Consider the following 26,235-nt stretch of genomic DNA (forward strand, 5'->3'; position numbering starts at 1 on the left):
TTACTAGCAATCCGTTTTTGAACAACTGAGAGACAAGATGACCGATCGACCTCCTTTGAAACCATTCCGACCCTAGATGACGCTTTGGGTTTTACTCGGGAAATTTGAAATACGGATTGAATGCACCCTATTCAGATGCAGTGTCTGGCTGAAGAAATGTGACAGAAATACAGGAAGACACAAACCAAATAAATAGCAATACCAGATGTATTTTACAAATGGTGTCGCTTTTAATCCCTAAAATCATCAAATAAAGAACGTGTCTGCGATATGAAGAACTTTACACAAGCTTTAATTTAAAGTATTAATAATCAAAAAAGATTGCTACTTCGTGGATTATCATGCTTTTTTATTTTTAAAACAAAAAAATTTTCTTTCGAGTCAATAACTCTGGACATAAATATCAATGAAGTATGCTAACACTTCCGAGATAAATACTAAAACACTGCAAGTTAAAAGATACATGAACAGTTTCAAGGTTGAATAGAAGTGTCGAATGCCCAAAACTGTCGGACCCGTATCAGCATCATACTCGCAATCCCTGTATTTCTTCAACATGATTTCCAGATATCGAACGATGATATAATTCTCTTGTAAATGAAGAATGCTAATTAAAGAAAATAAATTACTGAAATATTTCAAATAAGTGTGCAAACAATATTTTTAAAATAAGTTTATAATTCTTTACAATTATGTTACATATTTCATATTCATAATTCAAAACGAAACCTCTTTTCTTTAATTATGAATTGATATTTACTCCATTGTATGAACTTTTTGATTTATTTAATGAATGTTTCGTTTTTGGATGAAACTAAAATAATAGGTAAGTGGTAGTTTATCCTAGTCACTTGTTCATTTTCTTAACTGCTGTCGGCTAGAATTTAAGCATGGGGCCCATACGATTATTCGCGGCAAAAAGTCTGTAGGCCTATCTTTAGTTTAGATAGTAAATTTTTTATGTTAAGCTAATAACTACTATTATCACAGTGTTATAGCGAAGAGGCAGATCACTGTCACATAGGTTCCCAATAAACAAGATGAAAAATGTAATCATGATTTAATCATTTTTAACCTATATACAGTCAACGCTACTGAATTGATTTGAAACAGATGTAAATATGATAAGGCTGGGCGAATAACTGAATTAACTGAATAATTCGGTCGAATATCGAGACGAATAACCGTATCGATATTCGCTTCTTTTGGTATTTGATCGAATATCGAATAACATTTCTATCACTCAGTCTTTATTATTCATTAAATATTCGGCGAATACTCGAAAAATATAGACTCTTTTTCCCGCCTCCCCAATCGGCATAAACCACCGCATTGCGGTCTATGGGGAGCGATGGGGAGAGTGTAGCCTAAACCTGTTTTGGGGGAAGAAATTTCTATGGTAGAGCTCTCACTTGGCGGTGGACGGTTATATTAAAATAATTTCTAGGGCAGTACTATATACATAACATACGTCATTGGTCAGTTGTCTCTCAGCAGATATTTGTTGGTGTGTACAGATAGTTTTAGTCTTTTAAATTACGTCATAGGTCACCTATGACGTCATTAAATAATTCAGTTCTACTATTTAGGGTTTAGAATTTAAAATATTTTGACTATTAGACCTGTAATTCGACTAATATTTGAGCCTATATTCGACGAATATTTGGCAGATTATTTGACGAATATTCGATGACTATTCAATCAGGTATTATTTGGATAAAGCCTAACTATACGGTATTTGGATCGAAAACTACCATTCGTTTCAGGATTCGATTTGAAAATTTTGGGTATTCGATATTCGTCTCGATTGGCTAAAAGTGCTATTCAACCAGCCTTAAATTAAGATTTTAAAAATGTATCATACGAGGATGTCAAAATAATTAAGGAAAAGATCAGCCCCTTTGTGTAGCTTAGATTGGATTGAACTTTAGCTTTCCATTATCGTTTTCTACTAACCATTCGTTGAGTTTTCCATAGATAAGATATGGAAAATCCTTCCGTACGAGAAATACAATCGGCACTGGGTAATAGGATGTTTTGCTAAACACAAACCGTTTATTTCCTTTGAAGGTGCCGCAAAACGAACTTAGGAATGATTGCAAAAAGCTCTTATAATAAATTATTGCAACTTCGCCACCCCAAACGTTGTCGTAGATTTTCCGCTTTAGTAGTTTTTCGTAACTGAGAGCACCAGTCGTCGCAATTTTGTCGAGATATTCGACGAGTGATAACATTTTTTTCCTTTCCAACGTCTGAAATGAAATTTTATTATATCTGCTGCTCTGAATTCAAAGATATTGTTTCCAATTTATTCCTATGTCAAGTATTGGTCGATTGAAATAATGTTTATTATTAGACTTAAAACCCGTTGGGAAGTAAGAAGATCGTTAGAAAAGCTAAACTAGGATCTCACATTTTGTTATTATACATAACAAAACTTGTACACCTCTAAGAAGATTATCCATAAATAATGTGGCGAACAGAAATGTCTGTGAAAGATGTAGGTACTGGTTTCTTTAAAGTACCATTAATTAAATCATAATGAGTGTTACACTACAAAATACTAAATATTCTAACTAGGCTAATAATAATCAGCTTAGGCCAAAGTTAGCGCCCCTGCCTACGCCACTGACTGTCATTTTCATTATCAGCGCCCTTTGGCTAAAGGGGCAAAGTGATGACTGTGTGATTTGGCGCTTATAGCCTGAGTCTCGTTTGCCTATTATTTAAAACGGCCCATGAGTGGTAATTGTTCACTTGATCTTGAAAATAATGCAAACATCTTTTATATTTTCCCGTATCCGGCAGAACATTTTTATACAGATCCCCTGTAGCATTAGGGTGTCGGTCAAGAGTCGGGTATGGGTCTAAAAGTCGTTTTCAGGTCGACGACCGTATGCCGACTCAAATTGTTCAATTTTTTTACCCCAAAAATTACAAATTTCCATTTTGAGACTTTATAAAGTCGGCAAGTCGACTTTAATGTACAGTCGATATGCCGACTTGATAAGGACCACACATATTTTTAAAATAATTGTATTTTATTGTATAATTATAATTATACTTGAAGTTCATTTTTACTAATTATGATTAATTAATTTTTAGAAATTAATTTGCATAAGAAGTTACTTCCCTGTAGCAAATTAGAGTCGGGCCGACGTCGGCAAAAGGTACTAAACGCTAAAGTCGGCCGACCTTTGGATTGAGGGTCGAAATGTCGTAGGGGTAAAATGGTCGGCCGACTGCAAAACGTCGACTCTTTACCGCCAATTAATAGAACTAAGAACCGACTCCGAAACGACGTCGGGCCGACTTTATATTAATGCTTATTTCCGACCCAAAACTGATCTCATTATTAGATTTTCGAATACAAATAAGTTTGAAGAAAAAATAAAAGTGAATAAAAAATTTATCATCATCAAATAGTCAGAAAATAATTAAAATATCCCCTTTTCCTAAATAAATATGGTCGGTTTCATAAAGTTAATGTCGAATCCAATAATTAAATGTAAGGTCTATTTTAAGTTGGATAATGGTCGGCATACCGACCATAAATAGTCCCAAAAAAAAATTACGGTTTTAGTGTCGAAATAATACTGCTAGAATTAAAATTACGATTCCAGTTGCCATGGTTACGCGGGGCCTAATCTGATAAGACTGTACGAAATTCATCTTTATAACTAGGCGGTAGCGCCATCTATATTTTGTAAAGTTATATGGCTAAAAATAAATAATTATTAGCTAACTCACCGTAACTTGAGTTAAAAAGAATCGTGTTGACAGAATAAAATTATTTTTAAACAACTTCAAAGGTTTGTTTGTTACGAGAAATCATAGATTTCAATTTCGCATCAGATTCGCGAAAAAATTCAATTGCAATAGTTGCCACCAATAAAGACAGATGCCCCCACGGTTGAACGATAAAGTTGATAAAGTCTCCTTTTGGAACGAAATTGGTCCCGCGCCAGACAGATTTAGTTGTACCTCTATTTATTCCCAACTCAATGCTATAAACCGACTTATCGACCGTACCCCGACCCTAAACCAAAGACTATATATAAATAGATTGGCGTGTTCAATGGCTCAACTTGCATACGATAGCAGACGCTGGTCAAAATTTTCCTCGCGCTTCAGAGTGCTACTAGTGGTGCCTCTAACGGCTGGTCAAAGGCTTCTCCCGTGTTTCGAAAGTGTTAACAGGTTTTTTGTATGGAGACGCCTGTCTAGTAAGCGAAGCGTATATAGTCTTTGCTCTAAACCGACTTCATGTGTTACAGGGGTTTGCGATTTACGATATTATTTCAAAATATTAATTCCTGATTTTTATTTATATTGATTAATTATACTCTAAATAGATTAAAAAATTTAAAATGTACTAATAAATAGGCCTATTGATACGATCACAAACGCTTCATAGTTTAAAAAATTCAAAAGCACGCGCCAGTTAATACTTTCGCAGCGCCATCTCCGGACTAGCAGCATTATAGAATTTTATTGGCGAACTCGCTTGAGATGGGAGGTGTAATTGTTGACTTGTGCGCTTAATTTTCTATTCAAAATTAATGGAAAATCATTGGAATCTTGAGAAATACATTAAATCTAAACTAAAAAAGTAAGTTTTTCAATAATATATCAATATAAATAATATCTATATCAATTAATTATAGCTTTGTGAACAATGTTTTGCATGAGCTGTTAGGCCTTGGCAATTACAAGGTCATGTGTTTTATAAATAAAATATAATTAGACTACAACATCAAAAGATAATGATATTTGTTAAAAGTATTTGAATTGTAATTGTTTTTACGTATTAAAATCTAGAAGCTTAATTAAAATGTTTCTTTTCTATATCACTACTTTATTAATTCTATGTACTTCGCCAAAAGATTTTCAGACTTGTATATTGTTTGGATTAGTTCTATTAATATAAATAGCTCATTTTTATTGAAAATTATTATCGATTCAATCTCAGCTAAATTACTGTTAAGGCATCAAATTGGTATTAAGTGGGAGTTCCGAAGTGCGATTTAATTTGACGTCGGCACAACGTCGTTTCCGAGTCGGAAATATGCCTATTTGAAGTCGGCTCATAGTCATTTCTGAGTCGGCCCATAGTCATTTCTGAGTCGGCCCATAGTCATTTCTGAGTCGGCCCATAGTCCTCTCTGAGTCAGCCCATAGTCCTTTCTGAGTCGGCCCATAGTCCTTTCTGAGTCGGCCCATAGTCCTTTCTGAGTCGGCCCATAGTCCTTTCTGAGTCGGCCCATAGTCCTTTCTGAGTCGGCCCATAGTCCTTTCTGAGTCGGTCCATAGTCATTTCTGAGTCGGTCCATAGTCATTTCTGAGTCGGCCCATAGTCCTTTCTGAGTCGGCCCATAGTCCTTTCTGAGTCGGTCCATAGTCATTTCTGAGTCGGTCCATAGTCATTTCTGAGTCGGCCCATAGTCCTTTCTGAGTCGGTCCATAGTCCTTTCTGAGTAGGACATACATCGGAAGTGAGTCGAATTTTCTTGTCGATCGACGGTCGGCCGACTACTTTTCTACTAGGACATTTCGACCTTTCAGAGTGGGGTGGCCCGACAGTAGGCCGACCTTTCTGTTTTAAGACACTAGCCGACGTCGGCCCGACTCTAAAATGCTACAGGGGATAATTTTTGATGACCAGACAATTGATTACTTGGTCAACATTCAGTAACAAAGCTGATTCAAATAACAATAGTATAATAATGTCATATAATTATTGTGAACCAATTTTTTATTACATATTTAAATTCTATATGCTCTAAATAGTAAAACAGAAGGTGTAGAAAATATTATGCTATTTGGAATTAACACGTAGAAGTTAAATGTATGTATAAAATCTATGATCTAAGGGTTAGAATGTTGTACTAAAATGGGAAAATTTCTAAACGAGATGGTGGAGATAACGTTTAAACCAACAAATGTCTGGCGACGTTGGATTGCCCGTTTCGCACGCGTGGTTCAATCTTCGTTCTCAAACCCACCTCTTTATGCTTTGATTTCAATCAGATTTTTGACCTTTAGTTTTATAATATTGTTTGAAAAGGTAAATCAGGAGAAAGGAAAGTTGTCCCACTTTTTGGTTCTCTTTCAACAAGAGAAATTTTAATCTAGCTCCAAATGAGCCCTGTATTAAAGTTTAAAGCAATTAAATAGGTTTGGTATGTTTGACTATTCGTTGATGATTTAAACAAACAAGCTTAAGGCATGTTTTAAGTCATTTGTCTTAATTAAATAATTTTGTTCTCCTAACAGTATGGGACTAGTGTTTCGTCCCTAACGAAATAAGTCTTGAAGATTCCAAAATATTATTTAAATATTTTGTAACTTTCTTTTTTAAATTTATTAAACATCATTGGTTTTAACTCACGTTTTTAAGAACACTGAAATCGTCACCCTCCGGCACGTACAGTTTGATCTTGGTGTTCAGCAACAAATCTTCGATGCTGTTAATTACGTTAAGTTCCTGTTCTTGAATAATAACCGATTTCAAAGTTCCAGATAAGGCTTTCATAATGACAAGTGTTCCCAAAATCCAAAATCCAAAGTTCAATCGAACGTCACTAATCATCCAACGAGATGGTATGCCTTATAATTCAAAAATGAGGTTATTAGCATTGTTGTCCCAAATATTTGTTATTTATCCCAATTACTATTTGGTTTTCTCTATCGTATCACTTTAAAATAAACCCAACAACGTTTAACTTCTAACGATCCAGTGACGTCATAGAATGACTCAATTTCATTGGTTGAATGAGTATTTTCAGTTTAAAAATTTAATATAAACTGGAAAGGCTAATTACTAAACATGGATGATAAAAAAAAATTAGAACCAAAAATTGGTCGTTTACGCGAAAGAAGATTTGTGTTGGTCCACTCTAAAACGTGTACCAGATTTTGGTGTTCCCACATTTAATTTAATTCCTAATGATTTGGGCATATTGGGGGTCAAACCGAGGGGCAGCTCACTCCAATGAGTATTAGGACACCCTCATTTGATTAAATAATGATTAGATTAGATTAAAATTAAATTTGTAGCTTTGGCTGTAGAAAGATTAAAAATGATTAAATCATGATTACATTTTTAATCATGATTATTAGGACACCCTGAAACAAAGTGATCCTGCCCAATGGGTCAAACTAATTCGCCATTAAACGTTGTATAGTCTGAGCCTTCCGTAAAAGTTTCTTTTTCATTTTTTACCCTCAAACTAATTCAATAGACAACTTGCATAGCCTAAGTCGCCCTCTAGCCAGACTGGAAGGGCCATGCACAGACATTTCGGGCTCAGGGGAAAATTATGTTACCGCGAGCCCTTCTTACTGACATTTTCAAGGAAGGGGTGAGGTGAAGGGCAAGGCGATTTGCCCTCAAACGTATGCTTCTGTGCTTTTTTAACTTAGCCATGGGGATTTGACCCCTCGTGCTCCCTCTGCACGGCCTTGATTATGAGTAATAACTTTTAAACCATTTATTTCCCTTTATTTTTGGGTGCGTGTTTTAACTCACGTTTCATTTCGTTTCAAAGAGTTTCGTGAGGTCATTGTATCGAAAGGTAACATCCATAATGCGTTTCATGAACCCGTTTTCCGGCGCTGCTAGCTTGCACTGTGACTATAAATTAATTTCTTTCGAACATCGATACTTACTCGTTTGAAGAATGGCTCTTAAATGTATCGAAACACTTTGCTGGAAAGGTTTGGCGAAGGAGGTGACAGGACAGCGACTTCGTTTACCAGAAATACTTAGATTTTGAAATTTCAGCGTCGTGACGACAATACACACAATTAGCAAAAGGAAGAAATAAGCCCATACCTTGAAAATGGGAAACACGTTTTGTTAAAAGCAATTTTTAATATAGACAGAATGACCTCTTACTTCATTTTCCATTCCCTTCATAATATGAGAAAAGTTTGTGAACCCCACGAAATGACTTGAAGATAAAATTTGTGAACTCATAATATCAATAACGTAAGTAGACCCGAAAACCTTGTGTCTCCTTTCCGTTAAATACACCGCTGATACCATCATGTCTACTTTCTGAAAAAATAAAATTACCTTTAAGGTTCGCAGAAATACTGTCCTGTTTTCGGTTTTTATATTAGGCCTACAGCATTTGCAATCGAATTAAGCAATACTGTTTACCGTATTTTGAATTTCAAGTTCATTTAACAAATCTGTAATTGATTTTCAGATTTTAAATACGATATTTTGTGTCGATTTCAGGAAATCTTTTTCCCAGCGAAGCATGGGCACAATGGTGTGCGATGCTCATATTCAGTCTAAGGGTTGTAACAATTTGTAGCCTTTATAGATACATTTAAATTTTATGAACGTTCCCAACTAATATTTTTCTAACCCACTCTGGTTTTACCCTTTTTGGTGTCGAAGGCTCACTGTCGTACCCAAATTGAAGCCACTTTATTTTAGTGCACTTGTACAACGAAAGGCAAAACAATTTTCCGGCACCCTACGGCGAAGATGCCACAGCGCCTGGACCAGCGAACCTTCGTGTCGTGTTTCGATGACAGGGCTATGTTAAACCAGAGCCAAATTTCCCCCAGTATATACATATATATATATATTTATATATATGTATATATATTCATTGTTTGAATCAGTAAACCCCTAGACAACAAACTATTGTACTAAATATTTTATTATAAATAAAACGTGTCACATGGTGTTGCAATCTTCTTATATATTCTAAAGGTGTTGAACTAAAAATGTTTTACTTTTATTAACAGAGAGCCACGCATGGATTTTATAAAATCATTTAATCGATAATAGGGGTGAAAAGAGCCCACAATTTTACTAACAACTCAGCTTTCGAGCCGCGTTCCTTCGTCAGAGTGAAATTTAAATCACAGTTTACAACTCTATATATACAACCATAATTTAAGAAAAAAGTACTTTATACAAAACGAAATTCCGACAATCAATCAATAATTTTTTTTTAATTTTTTTTTTAAATATTTTTTATCTATAACCCATATTTGGTCGTCAAATAATGACTGTGTAGTTAATTTCGATGAACCGGATGTAATATCATGGATAGTAGATTTTAGAGAGGATCGGTAAAAAGTTTGGTTTTTAGCCCCCGTAAACCAATCACACTAAGGGAGTCGTCCAAGGTTATTTGAAAAAAAAAAAACAAGTATCGTACAAACGACCTTGCAATACTCCCTCGGAGTCTCTCTAGCTGATTGATACGCGGGGAGAAATAAAATGCACTGTGGAAGTGTATCGAAAACCTGTCCTCTTAATTTACTGTCCATGGTATTAAATAGGGAAGGTAATATTTTTAAAAGTAGATTTGCCGAGGCGTTGTTTATTAGTAATACAAAAACTAAATTGATGAATTTAAATAATGGTTATGAACAAGAAAAAATTGGGGTGTTATATATAAAAAAAATTTAAAAAAATAAAAAAATAATTATTGGTTGATTGTCGGGATTTCGTTTTGTAAAGTACTTTTTTCTTAAATTAAGTTTGTAAATATATAGAGAACTTGTAAACTGTGATTTAAATTTCACTCTGACGAAGGCCCGCGGGTCGAAAGCTCAGTTGTTAGTAAAATTGTGGGCTCCTTACACCCTAATTATTGATTAAATAGTTTTATAAGATCCATGCGTGTCTCTCTGTTAATAAAAGTAAAACATTTTTAGTTCACCAATTTCCATGGATAGTTTAAAATCTTATAATATTTATAAAGGTGTTGCAATCTTCAAAATATTCTAAGGGTGTTGCAATCTTTATAATAATCGAAGATTGTGGCAATCTTCATAGTATAATTATTGTATTCCCCTTGGCAACTATCTTGTTTTAGAGTGAACGTGATTCTGACCATTGTTTAACCCCCTCAATTTTGTAAATTTTAGACACTGTTCATAATCTCTAACCCATTTTATAAAGACTGTTTCTAAGCTGCAAATTTTAAACTATTATATTTTTTATTATAATCTATTTAAAATAAATTACCTTATTGTAAAGATATGCTAAATTTCCTATCCACGAACCATTCTTAAGCTCCGAGCCAAAATTATAATCTTCGGAAAAATGAAAGGTGTAACTGTATGAAAATACAAACAATTTACTTAAAACGAGTTGAGCTTTAGCAAACAAGACATACATGTTTCTCTTTAGCTAAATATTAAATGTAATGAAATATATTTGAACGATCAAAATTATTTGCAATGTTTTTTTTCTACCAGACGAACTTTTACAGACGTCCTATGTCATGTAAAATGGAGCGTTCGAAGCGTCATCTTTGGCAAATTCTATAACGTTTATTTACACAAAATGAGCGCAGTAAAAGGTAAACGCAGCTGAAATAGACGCCGTTCTAAGTTGAATACACGAATTTTGATGTTCTGAAAATCCAGACTTCGATGCCACAACAAAAGTTATGTGCATAATTTCCCAACACAGAGTCGCAAACAAAATGTGATATACTTTTATTAAAATAAATTCACATATTTTTGTAGTAGAAGAGATATTTGGTAATTTTTATCGCTGGTTAACGCGCGTTATCTCGACAACGTTTCAGGAGTGTGTGAACGAAAAGGCTGACCAACAAAGTTGGACAAATGTAAATAGGCCTCAAGTGTTCAAAGATATAATTAACAAGCACATTAAATAAAAGTTCAGTTTAAAACTCCTAAGCCAATCGTTTTAAAATACTTGACCTGAAGTTCATGGCTTTCGAGAGGTAATCGGCGACTAAAGCTGCGGCTCCTTCTATTTCGTAATAGATATCCTCTTCCTTCTGGAATTTAGTTTTAATAATAGACCAAACGCTGTTCTGAAATAAATTTAACATAAAGCTCATGAATCCATGTGTTAAAGTTCATAAATTACGGAAACACAATACACGAAAAAGGATTTAAACTCACCGGAAAGAAACCCAATTTTAAATGCATCATTCAAAGATTTATTCGCTAAATTTCTCTAAATGACTGGCCTCATCTTCGTCAATTGGATTTCACTCTTAAAATGAAATTGCCTTCATATTTTAAGTTGTGTATGCTCAAATTATAATCAAAGCCCAATTAAACAACAAATGCAAATCGTAACATGACGTAGGATAGATTTTCCTTATTAAATAGTTTATGTTACAGTTTCAGTGTCCTAAAATCTGAGTAACAAAACAGCGCCCAGAAATTTCTTTGGGGCAATTCAGGTATTTGAATTTTGAAAGGAAAATATAATTTTACGTCAATTCTACCTTAATGTTAAGAAAAGATTAATTCCATTTAGCTGTCATGTTCATATATGAAGATAATTTATTCCTATTTATTATAAATAGTACTTGTGCGGATGATTGCTGACCCATTTTTTTTCCGCCGAGCCCCGATTTTTTGTCCAAAATTCCAGAGACTGCATACAACAAATATTTGTACATATTTCGTTTATTCAGAATTCCTAGATTTGTCAAATCTAAATATTCTTTTCACGCGACCCCTTGCAGCCAAGTTAGCTTCCTATTGCGTTTTGAACAATTTAGACTTTTACATTGGATAGATTAAGCTATTCATATCACGAAGTATTTTTTGGATGGCGATGTTTCGCGTATAAATAAAGATACGAAACGAAAACCATCTCAAAATGCACAAAATCAGACATCTTTGACTGGCTTTAACTATAAACGTTGCGAGCCAATTTCGTAGATCTTTTCACTGTGGGTTAACAAGAAGTCATACAATGTAATTACGGTGAAAAATCGTTGCGATCTCTGTTAGTTCGCCAAACATTGACGTTTATCTATGATAAAACAATTTTTTTAATGTAACCCAAATCTAGCCAAGCGGCTTTTGGGTTGGAAAAATAAAATGTTTAAAAAAATATTCCGAAATTTAAATTTGCTCAAAAATAGTATTTTTTCCCCTTTAGAATAGCAACCTATGTAAGATACATCCTTGAACTTTGACGGCAAACGTTATAAGAGTCTTTATTTTGGAATTAAAAAGGACAAGCGTAGACACGACAAATTATATTTATTTTTTCATGACGTCATTTTGGATGGGTTTGGCTATTTCCGGCTTTGCTCGCGCCCTAATGATGGTAGGGCAATAATTGTCACTGCATATTAATTTCGTTAGGGTATTCTTTCATAGAAGCCCTTATTCGGCTCTCTACCTAAAATATAAATAAAATGGCTGCCAAAAGAAAACGGCCAGGAACTTTTGATCAAGACTGTACATAGATCGTGCCATCAGTTATCGAAGGAGTCTCCTGCTGATGGTGAGCTATTTTTCCACGTTCCAAAATCGAAATCAAACGCGATGGGTATAAATGCAATAACTTAGGAGGATATAACAGTTACTAATTTGTAAGCGCATGATAACGTATGTTCTAAACGATTTGGGTCCCAATGATCGCACGCCATTTGATCGAAAGCTTTTTTGGGGTTTTAAAAAATGGATGAAAAGACCATTTGACCGACAAATTTTCTGTGTTAAGTGTTTTCCGTTCGTCGGGTTTTAGCCAAATTGTGCGCTTTTTGGGGATTTTATCGGCAGAAGTTTAGTTTATGGACGGATACATTTTTGAGTAGCGTAGGATACAAGATGATAATATTAAAGGTGTGTTTGGTGAGTAGGAAATATCAAGTGTTCCCCGTATTGACGCCACCCCAGCCCCATTCTTATACTACACGGTGGTGCATCTGGAATCATACCTAGTGACATCGTAACAGGTGAAATTGTGAAATAGCCGCTAATAACAGAATGAAATAGACCAACTTTGTTAAAATAATTTCGAAAGAACCGGCTGAAAGTTGTTAGATGGCGCCACCTTGGCCAAAAAACCAATTTTGGTCCAAATAACACATACAATAGAGGCTTGTTTTCGAATAAACAAAAATATAATTAATTTAATGTTTATGTGGCTAAGGTGTGTTTTGTGAGTAGGTAATATCAAGTGAAATAGCCTCTAGTAACAGAATAAAACAAATTTATTAACGACACACTTGGGTCCACGAGTGGGAACTAAAGGCTATCATAAATATTCGTAGCCTACCCAAAACAAGCTAAACCTACCCGAAATGAAGCTAAACCTACCCGAAAAACTAGCTCAATATACCCGCAAAAATTAGAACCTACCCGAGGATCAAGTAAAAAATGTATGTATTTATTTATGTATATGTTATATGATTAGTTCAGTCTATACTAATAATATTATGAATCGTGAGTTCCACATTAACTTATTCAATGATGAAAGAAAGTAAAATTCATTATCAAGTACAGCCAATTGGGATATAAATTGAATTTGTTTTCAAGCAAACTCTTTCGCTTGCAGTTGTAATGAGGCAATATAAAAAATACCACAAAAAAACTGAAAAGGTGTCGATCAAATGACGTTCTAAACATTTCATTAATAAGAAGGGTCCAACCCAAGAATATCCTGACCCAGTGAAAGATATCCAAATGGTTATTTAATTCAATTCAATGCTTGGCTTTACCTTTAGTTCGTCCGCTAAATATTTTATTCCGAAACTTTATAGCCTTCAGTAACACTGGATCACAACTATGCTTATTGGTTTCCTGATACTGTTATGGTAAATCAAGCTTTCCGGAACAGTGGATGATCAACTAACTTTAACTTCCGTACCAGATTTAGTCGTAACAACGGAGCTTGAGAATGTAACATTGAATTCTATTTATGATATACCATTAGATTTGGAAGTAGCTTGTCAGCCTAATTCAGTCCTAACGCTGAATGTGTTAAAAGTATTGAGATTTCGCCAATTGATGTTACGGAATTGCGCGAGGATACTCCAGATTCTTTTCCAGATATGGTGCAAAATAAAATACACCCTCTGAAAAGAGTAGCCGTAAATTTATGGTTCATCAAGCAAATGCGAATGGCCAATTGACATAGTGAATGAATCCCAAACTTTATCATATATCCCAAATTTATTAAGTTTTAGAAAAATTTCAAGTTACAGCCTAGTAACTCTTGAGATGTTACCGTCACTGAAATCCACAATTTCTCTTGACCACATTATATTTTCTACAAAAGTTGGGAAAAGGGAAATCTATATGTAATATTTTGGTAATATTATTTCTTACCTATATCTATTTTTCGTTTCTGGGCCCGAGTATTTTTTTTTTAATATTTGCAACTTTATTATAATTATGATCATTAAATGTCATTTTCAAAGTAAAAATCAAACAATCAAATCATGTTGATTTTTTATTTCTGTAATCAACACGTGTTGATTACAAAAATAAAAAATCAACATGATTTGATTATCGAAATCAACAATCAACACGTGTTGATTACAGACATCAAACAATAAACTCGTATTGCTTACAGACATCAAACAATGAACACGTAGTCATTACTTCAACCGAGCGTTGCCAAAAAATTTGGATTTTGGTGGTGGAGAGACGGCGCTAAATAGTGCTTCGTTCTACCCAGCTGACAACAATTCACCACGAAACCCCTCTGACCCCTTTCTCCGAGAGTGGGAGCTTAGGCTCTAATCCTTCTTGGGGAAAAACAGCTTTTTTATCATTCAGTTAAGCTCTAAATTCCGAAAAATAATGGAATTATTCAAATCAAGAGGGCTGTCTCACGGAAAAACCTAATAATTTGAAAATTTAGAGCTAGAGTTCGTAGTAAATTCAAATATAAATGTGAATTGTACTTATACTCTTAAAATTCACAAAATATTGCTGATGATAAATGATAGCAAGTAACAATTACATTATCATTAGAATTTATGAAAATCGAAATCCTAAAACTTAATTATCTCTAATTTAATAGGAGTCATAGGTCAAGTAAATACTGTTTAAAAATTTCAGAACCCATGGTGACGGTCAAAGTATTATAGAACACAACGGTTAAATAACCCGTACATTTAATGTAACACTAATCACCGCAGTACTTCGGCATAATATGAATCAAGGGAGTAAATTGTTTTAACTAAATCAAAATTTTCAGTGCCCTAACGTTACTATAAAATTATGTGATTGATTTAGTTTTGTTAAAGTCTGGCACCTCCTTCGAAGCAGATGTTGTCGAAGTACTATGATTTGCGTTATTTTAATGGTTTAAAAAAATTTAAGTTAATTAAAATCAATTAAAAATATAAACACTTGGTTTACCAACTAACGGTGGAACTAGAGCTGCACGTCTTTCTTTCTGCGATATTTCATCTTGGAATTGGCGATCGATAAACAATCCTTATAACCAACATTAGTTGTGTTTACCTTTAATCTTCTTTATAGGCCTGGCGCGACCAGATTTTATTTGCTAAAACCTTAAAAAAAATAGCAATTCGGACTAAAACATATATTTTCTGGAAAATATTAGGCCTTTTTTATGTATTATTTCACAAATCCATTACCGGAATTGCATGAGAGTCAAACGAAACAATATCAAGCAAGCTATGCGCAACAATGAGAACAGGTCACCAACGAAAGACAAATAGAAATATTTTATGAAATTTTGGGAAAATCTATCCTTTCAACTTGTAAAAGTTAGCTTTAACCATTACATTTGCATGGGACATAGTCGGTTCGTCTATAAACCTAGTTGACGCCTTAAACATTATCGACCAGATTATGAAGCTAACTTGGTGCCCTGTGCAACTTCCAGGTAACAACAGCGAGGAGTCTCCTTTGCCATCTTATTTTCGAATGATCCCAAGGCCCATTGAAAAATAAAACTTCATAATTATGAAAATTGACGCTTAATTACTTCAGCAATACAATGAAAAATAAAATTGATTATTACAAGCAATCGGTTCGTTTCCGAAGAAGGTTATTTCGAAAATTGTTATCAAAAACGTTTTCAGATGAATTTATTGTTAACAGTTAAATTTAATACAATACATATTTGAAATCAAAATATTTCACTAAAAGGAGTAATATTTAAACAATTTTTATGAATATTTTTGAAAGCTTTCGCGTTGTAGTAGTTTTCAAGACATGACTAATAATACACCATTACTTATAAGACATGGTTTGAAACGGTACCACAGAATGAAAGCTCGGAAAAGGATTAAAACCCATTTTATAAATATGACTATTTTTAATTGAGTCGTGAAGTCTAGTTTTGAAATGTGTGTTGTGTTATAATAAAACAAAGAATATAAAAATTATTAAATTACAAGATACAGATAAAGTCACCTTGATTTCCAGTTTGGGTCTTAGGATCCATGCTATATAATGCCCAAATATCATAAATGTACGTCTTCCCTTGAAAATCCGATAAAAGTTCAAATGTCCTTTGCTGTTAAAATCTAAATATCCAAAATTTACATCATTGCAGGAATATCCAGTGTAAATCCTAATAGTCTTTGCTAGATACGTCGAAATTCTGCTTGTTTCACGATGTCAAATAAATATCTATAAATATCAATACTATATACATCGAAATAATCTGTTTTTCTAACTGGATAGAAAAATTGTGATTTTTGATAATTCGTAATACACAGTAGACTTTTGAATCAAGATATAATTGTTTTGAGTGTTGTTTCAGAGAGAGTCAATTTTGTATTTGTTGAGTATCGTTGTCCGTTAAAGCTTGAAGTAAATCTTAAAATAACAAACATGAACGTTTAAGTATTACCGATATAACATGAAATATATCTTGAATAGACTTTTGATTAGACATTAGTGCAGTCGTAAATAATTCAATCAGTGGTAGGAGCTTGCTGGAAGAACCATTAAATACTCTGATGGTAAGATCGTCGAGTTTTTAAGACCAAAAATTTACGCACGGTAGTCTTCGAGTGCGGGTATCTGAAAATCACCAATGTTTAATATTTTTATCATTTCATTTGGTGTTTGCGATGATAATTTGGGCCAGCTTGGCTAGAAGCGTTTATTTCTGAAGTTAGTGATATTTCGAACTTTTCTTGGTTGGCGTTATTTGTTACAGAACCCTTGGGCGATTATTTCACCGTAATTACTACTTTCAATTTCATTCCAACCTCGTGTGCCCATGTTTTCCTTATTATTCAATTTACATTTTGCCAATTTTAACTGAATGTGACTTAAAAAGTACTTCTCAGGGTCTTTTAAAATGATATTTATTTTATCTGAGGTCAAAATTGGCTTTAAGTTACAATTATTACGCTAGGGAATATTTCGAAGATGTTCTTGTTAGAAATAACGTAATTGGGATAAGCTTCTTCAGAATTTAGAAAAAGGTTTTTAAATATTTACATTTCCAATTCAGACATAAGCAAATCAGATAAATTTTCCTCATATTTCAAAATTAAGAAATTCCAAAGGTTACCGTTAAAAAATTTAATATTTCTTGAGATATTTTTATATCGGGCTTTAGAGACAAGTATGGTATTCACTTGAAACATGTATCTGAGCGGGCTCCCGTCTATTTTTCAAAAGACGCGTTATACGTTTCGAAAAAAAAGTTAGTGTGGCAAAATACATCAAATATCGCTACGCAATGTTATGATTTATATTGTCTTTGGCAAAACACACTATCATTAATAAAATTAGAATTTGTAGAATAGTGTCATACCTATTTTTATTACGTTACTTATGATAATTCAAAAATTCTCATACTCTACATTCGAGAATGGTTTTCGAGGGGCTGATCACTCCGCGTAATCGGTGTACAGAGCCGTACCTTTGACTGTACTAATGGGATTACGCGTAATCTTTGAAGTCCCTGCCTTTGGCAGTGCTAATCTAAGCGTAATCCGGCGTAATCGGTGTACAGACTTTCTAAGAGTGGTTAGCCCCTCGATGGTTTTGATAGTATTCGCAACAGTTATTTAATAGAGAAAAATTATTGCATATAACCTAAATTTCCATGTTAAATAAACAAACTTAGATGGGTGAAGCAGTATACGTAACATATTGTGCAGCATTAAAAATAACAAATTTACCATATTTTGCAGCAGTATACGAACCATATTTTGCAGCAGTAAACGTAACATATTTTGCAGTAGTATACGTCATATATTTTGCCGCAGTATACGTAACGTTTTTGCAGCAGTATACGTAACATATTTTGCAGCAGACTACTAAATACATTTTGCAGCAATATACGTAACATATTTTGCAGTAGTCTACGTAACATTGTTTGCAGCAGTATAAATAAAAAATTACAGCGGTATACGTAACAAATTGTCCAGCATTAAAAATAACAAATTTTGAAGCAGTATATGTACAATATTTTGCAGCAGTATACCTAACATATATTTTGCAGCATTATACGTGACATTTTTGAAAATAAAACGTTACATATTTAGCAGCAGTATACGTCACATATTTTGAATCAGAATACGTAACATATTTTGAATCACAATACGTAACATATTTTGTTGCAGTATACGTAACCTATTTTGCAGCAGTATAAATAAAACAATTTGCAGTACTATGCGTAATAGGGTGGAGTGAAAATGGCAAAAAAAATTATTTTCGTATTTTAATAAGCTAGATATGTCAAAGTATGCCCATTCATCAATAGAACACTGTATAATTTTTTTTTTAAATTAAACAAGTTTTTGACCTCCCTTCTCAACTTTTTGTTTTATATGGCTAGAGAGCCCAAAAAGGGCTCTTGTCTCAAGCGTCCAAATGCTTCCCAGCTTGGAATGTGGCCTAAATATTTTATTTTTGTGTCTTCTTTGAGGATCCGATGAGTCCGCAGCGATGCGGAGTGAACAACATAGTTTTTGAGGGGCAAGGGGGCAAAAGGGGGCAGTTGCCCCCGAAATTTGTGTTCAACGAATTGGAACGTGTTTGGTGTTGTTCCCGATTGTAAATATCACGCTGAGTCGAATGCGACCATCGACATGTCCATAGGAGGTATGACGGAATTGGTACTGAATGACGTGTTTTTTCTCTAATATGCCAAAAAAACTATATTTAAAAGGCTTACGATCGGTTTGTTCGTGTATTCACTATTAAATATTTAATAATTCATGATGTTGATTGTAAATATGATTGTTAAAGTTGACAACGAATGTTTAGTATTTTTTACTCTTAATGGAATTTTGCTATTAGCGCATTTAAATCAAATTAGGTGAAGGGCGATCAAGGAGTTGTCAGAATCTAATATATTTTGCCAGGATTGTTACTATGGACATTTTTCAATATTCCAATATACTAGCTTATAGAAATTTTAAAATCTTTTTTTCACTCCACCCTAGTGGTGACAGTTCTCCTTCAAGCTTTTTCACTGATTTTTAGGGGAGTTAGGGATAACAAATGTCAAGATAATTATACGTCGTTGATTTATATGATTGATATTTTAATTTTATAAAATTTTCCAGAATAGGGTAGCCACTCTGTAAACCGGTTCGACAAGAGAGGGGAGAAGACGGTAAAAACTACCGGGCCCGTGCAGCCTGGGGGCCCGTGCAGCCTGGGGGCCCGTGTTTGAAGAAACGAGGTAAATTTCTCCCGAGTTTATCTCCAAAATTAGAATTTACACATTATTCAGGTTTCACGTTAATTATTTCCGTCCCACGTAAAATTTCTAGCTTTTACATTTTCCACGTTATTCCGATTCCACATTTTTCCAGTTTTTACAATTTCCACGTTATTCCGATTCCACATTAATCCAGTTTTTACAATTTTAACGTTATTCCGATTCCTCGTTATTCCAGTTTTTACAATTCATACGTTATTCCGGTGTTGGTCCATTTGATCGAAAAATATGTGATCGACAGTCGATCATTATACGTTGCAATTGATCGAAATTCCATTTGATCGAATCCCATTTGTCATTTGTTTCATAAGATCGAACCTTCAAATGATCGAATACTATTTGATCGAATTCAAAAGTATTTATAGTACCAGTTGGTATGTTTTTATTTTACCGAATGTCAATATGAAGTGCAGAAGGAATAATGATGGAATAATTAATTGCTTAAGTACAGAAGGAATAATGATGAAATAATTCATTGCTTTAACTGTATTAAGCCACAAAGATGGATAAATTTTTACTTTATACACTATATGATGGAATTTTTTATGACATCAACGATAACGGCCCGTTGTTTTTGATATATATAAATAGGGTCAGGTTAGGTTAGGTTAGGTTGATGTACGCGCGGCGTAGGCGCGTATGCACGGTTGTATACGAGAGGTCTGACCACGTTCACGGCCCTTCTATTGCTAAAAATTAGGTACAGAGTTCGTTTTTTTAATAGGTATTTCCATTAATTATGTTCGAGAGAATATTTTGTTTTCTACGTCACTGCGCTCAGGTTTTTTTCTGTATATTATTTTTCTTTAGTACAGTTTAAAGAAATAATTATTATTCATAGAGTCTACTGTATCTCATTCTGACTAGATGTTGCCTTTTCGATTTACTCCCAAAAACTAGTAGTCTTACCCTACAGTAGCTTTCGATCAAATTTCATTCGATCAAATGCAATTCGATCAAATGAAAATTCGATTAAATGGGATCCATTCGATCATTTGAGAATCGATTAAATAGACTCAAACCGTTATTCCGATTCCACATTATTCCATTTTTTACAATTTCCACGTTATTACGATTCAACATTATTTCAGTTTTTAAATTTTCCAGGTTATTCAGTTTCCACGTTATTCCATTTTTTAAATTTTTAACGTTTTTCAGTTTTAACGTTATTCCAGTTTCAACATTTTTAACGTAATTCAGTTTCCACGTTATTACGAATTTAACATTTTTCACGTTACTCAGTTTCCACGTTATTCCGATTACACGTTATTACGGTTTTAAAATTTTTCACGTTACTCGGTTTCCACGTTATTCCGATTCCACGTTTTTACGGTTTTAACATTTTTCGCGTTATTCAGTTCCCACGTTATCCCGATTCCACGTAATTACGGTTTTAACATTTTTCAGGTTATTCAGTTTCCACGTTATTCCAATTCAACGGTATTACGTTTTTAACATTTTTCACATTATTCCGATTCCACGTTATTACGGTTTTAATCTTTTTCACGTAATTCAGTTTCCACGTTATTACAGTTTTAACATTTTTCACATAACTCATTTTCGTAGTTTTTACGGTTTTAACATTTTTCACGTAATTCAGTTTCCACGTTATTACGGTTTTAACATTTCTCACATTACTCAGTTTCCAAGTTTTACGGTTTTAACATTTTTCACGTTATTCCGATTCCACATTATTCCATTTTTTACAATTTCCACGTTATTACGATTCAACATTATTTCAGTTTTTAAATTTTCCAGGTTATTCAGTTTCCACGTTATTCCATTTTTTAAATTTTTAACGTTTTTCAGTTTTAACGTTATTCCAGTTTCCACATTTTTAACGCAATTCAGTTTCCACGTTATTACGAATTTAACATTTTTCACGTTACTCAGTTTTCACGTTATTCCGATTACACGTTATTACGGTTTTAACCTTTTTCACGTAATTCAGTTTCCACGTTATTACGGTTTTAACATTTTTCACATAACTCATTTTCATAGTTTTTACGGTTTTAACATTTTTCACGTAATTCAGTTTCCACGTTATTACGGTTTTAACATTTCTCACATTACTCAGTTTCCAAGTTTTACGGTTTTAACATTTTTCACGTTATTCCGATTCCACGTTATAACGGTTTTAAAATTTTTCACGTTACTCAGTTTCCACGTTATTCCGATTCCATGTTTTTACGGTTTTAACATTTTTCACGTAATTCAGTTTCCACGTTATTACGGTTTTAAAATTTTTCACGTTACTCGGTTTCCACGTTATTCCGATTCCACGTTTTTACGGTTTTAACATTTTTCACATAACTCATTTTCATAGTTTTTACGGTTTTAACATTTTTCACCTAATTCAGTTTCCACGTCATTACGGTTTTAACATTTCTCACATTACTCAGTTTCCAAGTTTTACGGTTTTAACATTTTTCACGTTATTTCGATTCCACGTTATAACGGTTTTAAAATTTTTCACGTTACTCAGTTTCCACGTTATTCCGATTCCACGTTTTTACGGTTTTAACATTTTACACGTAATTCAGTTTCCACGTTATTACGGTTTTAACATTTCTCACATTACTCAGTTTCCAAGTTTTACGGTTTTAACATTTTTCACGTTATTCCGATTCCACGTTATAACGGTTTTAAAATTTTTCACGTTACTCAGTTTCCACGTTATTCCGATTCCACGTTTTTACGGTTTTAACATTTTTCACGTAATTCAGTTTCCACGTTATTACGGTTTTAACAATTCTCACATTACTCAGTTTCCAAGTTTTACGGTTTTAACATTTTTCACATAACTCATTTTCATAGTTTTTACGGTTTTAACATTTTTCACGTAATTCAGTTTCCACGTTATTACGGTTTTAACATTTTTCACGTTACTCAGTTTCCACGTTATTCCGATTCCACGTTTTTACGGTTTTAACATTTTTCACGTAATCAGTTTCCACGTTATTACGGTCTTAACATTTCTCACATTACTCAGTTTCCAAGTTTTCCGGTTTTAACATTTTTCACATAACTCATTTTCATAGTTTTTACGGTTTTAACATTTTTCACGTAATTCAGTTTCCACGTTATTACGGTTTTAACATTTCTCACATTACTCAGTTTCCAAGTTTTACGGTTTTAACATTTTTCACGTTATTCCGATTCCACGTTATAACGGATTTAAAATTTTTCACGTTACTCAGTTTCCACGTTATTCCGATTCCCCGTTTTTACGGTTTTAACATTTTTCACGTAATTCAGTTTCCACGTTATTACGGTTTTAACATTTCTCACATTACTCAGTTTCCAAGTTTTACGGTTTTAACATTTTTCACGTTACTCAGTTTCCACGTTATTCCGATTCCACGTTTTTACGGTTTTAACATTTTTCACGTAATTCAGTTTCCACGTTATTACGGTTTTAACAATTCTCACATTACTCAGTTTCCAAGTTTTACGGTTTTAACATTTTTCACATAACTCATTTTCATAGTTTTTACGGTTTTAACATTTTTCACGTAATTCAGTTTCCACGTTATTACGGTTTTAACATTTCTCACATTACTCAGTTTCCAAGTTTTACGGTTTTAACATTTTTCACGTTTTTCCGATTCCACGTTATAACGGATTTAAAATTTTTCACGTTACTCAGTTTCCACGTTATTCCGATTCCCCGTTTTTACGGTTTTAACATTTTTCACGTAATTCAGTTTCCACGTTATTACGGTTTTAACATTTCTCACATTACTCAGTTTCCAAGTTTTACGGTTTTAACATTTTTCACGTTATTCCGATTCGACGTTATAACGGTTTTAAAATTTTTCACGTTACTCAGTTTCCACGTTATTCCGATTCCACGTTTTTACGGTTTTAACATTTTTCACGTAATTCAGTTTCCACGTTATTACGGTTTTAACATTTCTCACATTACTCAGTTTCCAAGTTTTACGGTTTTAACATTTTTCACGTTACTCAGTTTCCACGTTATTCCGATTCCACGTTTTTACGGTTTTAACATTTTTCACGTAATCAGTTTCCACGTTATTACGGTCTTAACATTTCTCACATTACTCAGTTTCCAAGTTTTCCGGTTTTAACATTTTTCACATAACTCATTTTCATAGTTTTTACGGTTTTAACATTTTTCACGTAATTCAGTTTCCACGTTATTACGGTTTTAACATTTCTCACATTACTCAGTTTCCAAGTTTTACGGTTTTAACATTTTTCACGTTATTCCGATTCCACGTTATAACGGTTTTAAAATTTTTCACGTTACTCAGTTTCCACGTTATTCCGATTCCACGTTTTTACGGTTTTAACATTTTTCACGTAATTCAGTTTCCACGTTATTACGGTTTTAACATTTCTCACATTACTCAGTTTCCAAGTTTTACGGTTTTAACATTTTTCACGTTATTCCGATTCCACGTTATAACGGTTTTAACATTTTTCACGTTACTCAGTTTCCACGTTATTCCTATTCCACGTTTTTACGGTTTTAACATTTTTCACGTAATTCAGTTTCCACGTTATTACGGTTTTAACATTTCTCACATTACTCAGTTTCCAAGTTTTACGGTTTTAAAATTTTTCACGTTATTCCGATTCCACGTTATAACGGTTTTAACATTTTTCGCGTTATTCAGTTTCCACGTTATTCCGATTCCACGTTATTATGGTTTTAACATTTTTCACGTTACTCAGTTTCCACGTTATTTCAATTCCACGTTTTACGGTTTTAACATTTTTCACGTTATTCCGATTCCACGTTATAACGGTTTTAAAATTTTTTACGTTACTCAGTTTCCACGTTATTCCGATTCCACGTTTTTACGGTTTTAACATTTTTCGCGTTATTCAGTTTCCACGTTATTCCGATTCCACGTTATTATGGTTTTAACATTTTTCAAGTTACTCAGTTTCCACGTTATTCCAATTCCACGTTTTACGGTTTTAACATTTTTTTACGTTATTCAGTTTCCACGTTATTACGGTTTTAAATTTTTCACGTTACTCAGTTTCCACGTTATTCCGATTCCACGTTTTTACGGTTTTAACATTTTTCACGTAATTCAGTTTCCACGTTATTACGGTTTTAACATTTCTCACATTACTCAGTTTCCAAGTTTTACGGTTTTAACATTTTTCACGTTATTCCGATTCCACGTTATAACGGGTTTAAAATTTTTCACGTTACTCAGTTTCCACGTTATTCCGATTCCACGTTTTTACGGTTTTAACATTTTTTTACGTTATTCAGTTTCCACGTTATTACGGTTTTAAAATTTTTCACGGTACTCGGTTTCCACGTTATTCCGATTCCACGTTTTTACGGTTTTAACATTTTCCGCGTTATTCAGTTCCCACGTTATCCCGATTCCACGTAATCACGGTTTTAACATTTTTCAGGTTATTCAGTTTCCACGTTATTCCAATTCCACGTTTTACGGTTTTAACATTTTATACGTTATTCAGTTTCCCCGTTATTACGGTTTTAATCTTTTTCACGTAATTTAGTTTACACGTTATTACGGTTTTAACATTTTTCACATTACTCAGTTTCCACGTTATTCCAATTCCACGTTTTACGGTATTAACATTTTTTACGTTATTCAGTTTCCACGTTATTACGGTTTTAAAATTTTTCACGTTACTCGGTTTCCACGTTATTCCGATTCCACGTTTTTACGCTTTTAACATTTTTCGCGTTATTCAGTTCCCACGTTATCCCGATTCCACGTAATTACGGTTTTAACATTTTTCAGGTTATTCAGTTTCCACGTTATGGAATGTGTCTTGATAAAAGGAGGGACTTCGCAAAACTAGGAGTATAAGTGGACTGTTCCTCTAATATGGTCTACTAAGCCTTAAATCCAAACATCTAAAAGTCGTCAAGGTTAGTCTGCTACGAGGGACTAACAGGGATTCAACAACGTTGTTATTAACAAAGAAACTTTGTTATACCAATACTCGCGTTATTAAAAAATTTCTCTCGTATGAAATGTGATGCATTTTGATATGTTATACCACTTGGCTAGCACCTTTTCGTTGTCAGTTCCTCGATTTAAAAAAATAAACAGAAATTCAATTTTATCCCCAAATAATCTAGATTAACAACAATAACCGTCAATTTAAGCTTTACTTGCTGTCCTAGAAAGATATACAATTTGGTATATTATACCACTTAACAAATTCATTCCCATGAGATTTAATTGTCGCGAAATTTAAAATTTTCATCCCTTTTATCGGTTAATTTGACTGTAGTATTTGCAGGCACAGATTCTTTGAGACTAAATTAAAATTAGGAGTAAGTTTGTAGTTACGATAGTGTTATCAGTCGCTAGATAATTTGACAAACTTAAACATAAGTTTGACAAGATATTATCCTATGGCAGATAATAATGATTGATATAATAGACCATTTAATAATGTTTCGTTGAAATATGGCGTTAGCCAGTTAATAACGGAAGAGCTTTTAAAGATCGCAATAAACGTGTAGGTTGAACTGTTTCAAATGTTTCGTTTAAGTCAACGGTGACCAAACATAGAATCTATTCTTTTGATTATTTAAGTTCGTTTCTATTAGATTGAATTCATTGCAGGAGAGTCAGCTATTAAGTACTAATTAACTTCGTAAAACAGATAAAATACTAACCCTAAAACATATTCCAAAAGTCTTCATGTATTTAATTTAAATATAACTTTTTAAATATTAAACTTGATTTTTTATGTGCACTTATCGCTCAGATTAATTCATTTTTACAGAGCCTTTAACTTGGAACTTGGTCTTAGCA

At 33.4% G+C, this 26,235-nt stretch overlaps 1 protein-coding gene across 1 annotated transcript; it reads right to left on the reverse strand.

Moving 5' to 3' along the window:
• Positions 1-349: 349 nt before the first annotated feature.
• On the reverse strand, positions 350-10,944 carry LOC149956277 (glutamate receptor 2-like). The gene is made up of 8 exons (XM_090166825.1): positions 10,918-10,944; positions 10,711-10,826; positions 10,004-10,094; positions 7,901-8,062; positions 7,672-7,837; positions 6,392-6,609; positions 1,957-2,252; positions 350-607 (listed from the first exon to the last, which is right to left on the reverse strand). Exons 1-8 carry the CDS (start codon positions 10,942-10,944, stop codon positions 382-384), a joined length of 1,302 nt encoding a protein of 433 aa, XP_090022951.1. The 3' UTR covers positions 350-381.
• Between the last annotated feature and the right edge of the window lie 15,291 nt (positions 10,945-26,235).

The sequence above is a fragment of the Leiobunum rupestre genome, chromosome 2 (assembly GCF_980474605.1).
Source record: "Leiobunum rupestre chromosome 2, qqLeiRupe1.1.hap1, whole genome shotgun sequence".
Lineage (NCBI taxonomy): Eukaryota > Metazoa > Arthropoda > Arachnida > Opiliones > Sclerosomatidae > Leiobunum > Leiobunum rupestre.

What these genes read in the sequence shown, in the direction of transcription:
- LOC149956277 (XM_090166825.1), bottom strand. Translation starts at nt 10,944, where the DNA reads ATGCATTTAAAATTGGGTTTCTTTCCG. An exon ending in TAGCATATCTTTACAATAAG is followed by an intron (nt 8,063 to 10,003) that starts GTAATTTATTTT and finishes TTATTTTTTCAG; the next exon opens with AAAGTAGACATGATGGTATC. An exon ending in TATGGAAAACTCAACGAATG is followed by an intron (nt 608 to 1,956) that starts GTTAGTAGAAAA and finishes TTCTTTAATTAG; the next exon opens with CATTCTTCATTTACAAGAGA.